At 41.3% G+C, this 4,311-nt stretch overlaps 1 protein-coding gene across 1 annotated transcript in view; it reads left to right on the top strand.

The window, feature by feature from the left end:
* The window catches only part of LOC143121733 (1,4-alpha-glucan-branching enzyme-like), a 103,719-nt gene extending 99,408 nt beyond the window's left edge, over window positions 1–4,311 (top strand). Inside the window, exon 16 of the mRNA XM_076282298.1 lies at window positions 785–4,311. Coding sequence (XP_076138413.1) covers window positions 785–847 — 63 coding nt within the window. The 3' untranslated portion in view covers window positions 848–4,311. The remainder of the gene's footprint in view (window positions 1–784) is intronic.

The following is a 4,311-nucleotide window of genomic DNA, read 5'->3' as shown; positions in this document are numbered from 1 at the left end:
TTGAGTAAGTAAGGGATAATGTATAGAACGCCGGTCATTATTGGGAAAATAAGTCCTGACAGGGCGAACCGTACCGGTCTTGTTCCGCCCTGAAGGGACATATTTTCCCAATAATGACCGGTGTTCTATACATTATCCCGCTTATTACACGGCTACTTGCCAAAACTAAACAATAAACTCCCCACATTGTGACTCTTTAGCCTACATAGCCTAGGCTATAGCCAATTTGTTACCGTTTCATTGTGGCTTTTGGTGAGAAACAAATAGTTTGACAACAGCACACGCTGAACTTGAATCAAACATTCTTTAGAACACAGCTGATCAACCGTCTGCTTTCACTTTTGAAGGAAGTTCCAGTCCTTGCGTAGTGATATGAAAGACGTGAAATAGAAGCACAAAGCCCATTTTTCTTGATAGCGGTCTGTTATACTTAGCAACGGTCTGTTATTGAGAATTAGCAGACCACCGGACGTTGGGAAGGCCCATTCAAGTGAATGGAGCATTCTGCAGGATTATGAAGAGCCGTGTAATAAGTTGTTGAGAAGATATGTTCAGTCTGATTTTATCAATTTTGCCTTTGAAAAAATATGAAGTATGGTGTTGATGAAGTAAGAAAGTGTACAGCTTAATATATAATATATGAAATCCTCTGCACTGTGGTACCATAATATTAAGATCTCTGTCTTTCTCTATCTCTCTGTCTTGCTTTCTCTCACTCTCTCTATCTTTCTCTCTCTCTGTCTCTGTCTTTCTCTCTCTGTCTTTCTCTCTCTGACTTTCTCAGGTTTACATTCCCGCCAGAGCAGCCATTGTTTTGGCCAACGAGGAAATTGATTACTTATACTGAAGCACAGTCACCACTCTGGATGGAGGGATGGTACGGATGCCAAGCACCCTTCAGAACTTAGGAGGGTGAATCACCACTCACAAGAGCCTTCTGTATACCCTTATTCTCTACTCCAAACAAACGAGGCTACATTTCCATGGTCTAACCTTATACAGCCCAGGGCAACACACAACTAAATACACACATTTTGAATTCAAGTGTTTATCTTGTTGAAGAGGGGGCAGGACAGAGTAGCTAGTACAGTGTGGGAAAGACTTGAGGGCTTTTTTAATAACTTAGTGACTCAATTCAACTGATTTAAATCTACTTGATTGGCTAGGTTTAGTGCTGAGAAGGGTTAGCACATGTTGTGGCTCATGAAATGTTTTGCAAAGTCACACTTGCTTATTGCTCAGCCTTGCACATTCACTTATTGCTTATTCTTGACCACAATGTACTAGCTTAACCCACCCATGTGTTTGCCTAATCTCTCTGTGTAAGCGTTAAAGTCACATTAAGAATTCATTGTTTTTGAAATGTGACTTTAATTAATCCCCGGAGCATTTATTATTTGACTGTCTTGGTCATTTTCTGGCTGTAAGCTAAATTGAGCAGCATTTTTATGAGGACTCGGAGCAGACTTTTGCACTAAGTAACAGAGATAGAGAAAAATCTGTTCAGTCTGATGTCAAGTGGAGTTTGCTTGCTCCATTAATACCAACTCAGTCGCTAGTTCTATTACAAGTGTCATACAGACCAGCAGACCAGATTGGTAAAAAACCAGAACCAGACCAGGACTTTTAAGACCTAGACCAAGACCAGTTTGCTTAAAATCCTAACTAGATTGATACACTTCACTCCCCTGTGTTCCCTTTATGTGCATCAGTATAGCAATGAAGAGATTATAGTGACTAAATGCTTTCAGGCTTTGCAATAGTTATTAAAACACGAACATCAGTACGACTTGGCTGCTGAAAACATTAGTGTTGCAGTTGTTTGTTTTCTTAAACAATTGGAAGGAGAAAATGTTTCAGGTACAGTGCCCCCCTTTATTGCAACGATGTTGGCTAACCTGAGCAAATAATTGCTTTTACAGGCTAGGTAGGTTAGCATGCAGTCTCATGCAGGTGTTTATGGATCCAAGGGTAATTGCACAGCTGCCTCGGCCTCTTACTGGGGGAGGTGAAGTCAGTTTATTTCCCATGGGCTCTATATATTTTTTCATTCTTCCTTTTTTTCCCCTCTTGTTTTCTGCTATCCATTTCTTTCTGGATGGCGACCCTCTCCCCACGCTTGTAGAATGAGAGTCACTGTCGAGGCTTCCCACTGGTGGAGTAAATCATTTCTCATGACTTGCTGAGGGGCCAGCCCTGCACATCGCCAGAGAGATTTAATGAAGTTGTGAGGCACAGTCATGACATTTCTGTAGCGACAAACACACAGTACAGACTACAGACGCAATGAGGTGGCCTAGCCCCTTTTTACTGAGAGTGAAAAAAGAAGCCACACCGGTGACCTAGACCCCAGACTGAATAGGACCCCAGACCAAAGCTTTGAAAACACACAGACCAAAATCACACTTGCTTGATCTTAAATTTTCTTGAGACCAACACCTCACCACTGATGTCTTCATATAATTTGGGACAAAAACCGTTTGTGTCATGGGCAGTATGCCAAAATTACACCATGGAAATGTAGCCATTAACGTTGTGCTTGCCAGTGTTATCAATAACCAGCCGCTTAAAACGAATCGCATTGTTCGAAGGACGGACCTCACCTGACAGAATCTCCATCCGTGTAATTCACAGTTCATTTTTGCCTCTGTCTTCCTCCCTAATATATTAATGAGATATACCACTGTGTTTACTACTGATGAGGTTATGTACCACTATGGTTTTATTGTTGACCTGTTCACTGTGCGGTTTTTGACGTATAGCCTTTCAATGCAGCTTTTACTAAGGTCAGTATTTGAGCCAGCGACAGGGAAATATGTAATTATTATTTTCTGAAACCCTTCAAAAAAGAATTTCATTTGGAAAATGTGCAACATTCTTACATTCTTGTGTGAAATTCAGTGTAAACAATGCACTTTGAACATTTGTATGGGTTGTAATTGTTGTTTGTATTCATAGAATGTCGAGGACTTTGCTTAAATTATGAAGAAGATTGATTCAATCTGCCTTAATCTTAGACTAAATAGGCTTGACACGATCCTGTTAGCATTGCTGAAATCCTCCGAGAAAACTACATTGCCAACTGAAAAGTAAGCTGGAAAATGTACACATCATCTAACTGGTCTTTAAAAGATCTACTGAGATAAAATCCCATCCCATCCAAATTAGAACACCTTCATTGGCAGGTTAAACAAATCACATTTTTTCTTATATTATGTGTCCACTTCCAGGCAGCCTGTGATAACTAATTTGTTCATGTTAAATTCACTGTTGTGTCTAAGTAATATCTACCTATATATATATATATATATATATATATATATATATATATAGAGAGAGAGAGAGAGACTATGTTTTGCCCAGCTCTTGCACAATAAAGTACATCCGTCACTTTGAAACTGTTTGTTTATATGAGCACCTTGTGAGATGCTGGCAGAGCCAGCGTGGTTGCATTACTTTAGTCAGGAGCAGACACCTCCATGATCCATCATGTGCGCATCTGCAGCAGCCTATGCAATGGAGACGTGAGTGCAGAGTGATGGGATCTGATAGCTCGTCCCATTTCACGCCAGCATCTGTAACTCCCAAACTCTCTCTGCCTCATCTCCATCACAGCTTGCGTTAATCTATCTCTGTGGCAGCGAACGAAATCCCAACCCTCAGCCCGCCCCTTCCATCCAGTTTCGCTGCCAGCCTCATAGGAGAAGCTGGATTAACTGCGTAAATAAGTACATTAAAATAATTATCCAGAAACCCGAGCGTGACTTTCCCCAGGTGTCTGACTCTTCCTCGCCCTACCTCTCTCTCTCTCTCTCTCGCTCTGGTGTACTGAGGAGTTGAGCTCCCCTCTCCCTCCATTGTGGTTTGGGGAGAGACAGAGGCCCTGATAGGCTTTTCGCTTGTATCGGCGTTAAGCTCGTTAGCCATCTCAGATCCTCGTTTCCGTGATGCGAACGGTTGATGGAGAAGCAGAGGAGAGTGGGGGAGTTTCAGCATCGAGCTGCTGTACTTTTACGAAACTCCGTCTGGTTTTATTGTTTTAGATAGAATGTTGTTTTTTGTGTCTTTGTGTGTTTTTAGCTGGGGGGGCAACATGGTGGAGTCTGGTGGTTTTCATCCCAGTAATGAGTATCTGTTTGTTACTTTGCATCATGACCACAACATCCCAGAGGTCAAACCTCACAGTTGCACCAAAATAATTGTGGTTTTTATTCTTGTCAGGTGATGTTACAGGCGAAAATGCCACAAACTGTTATGTGAACACAAACATGCATTTTTAATGTCTGAAAAAAATAAATGAAGCTAAATTAA

The sequence above is a fragment of the Alosa pseudoharengus genome, unplaced genomic scaffold, assembly GCF_046254945.1.
Source record: "Alosa pseudoharengus isolate Yale_2024_CS ecotype anadromous, Long Island Sound unplaced genomic scaffold, YU_APseudo_1.1 YU_APseudo_1.1_scf_13, whole genome shotgun sequence".
Classification (NCBI taxonomy): domain Eukaryota; kingdom Metazoa; phylum Chordata; class Actinopteri; order Clupeiformes; family Clupeidae; genus Alosa; species Alosa pseudoharengus.
This window is presented reverse-complemented; position numbering and strand designations above follow the sequence as displayed.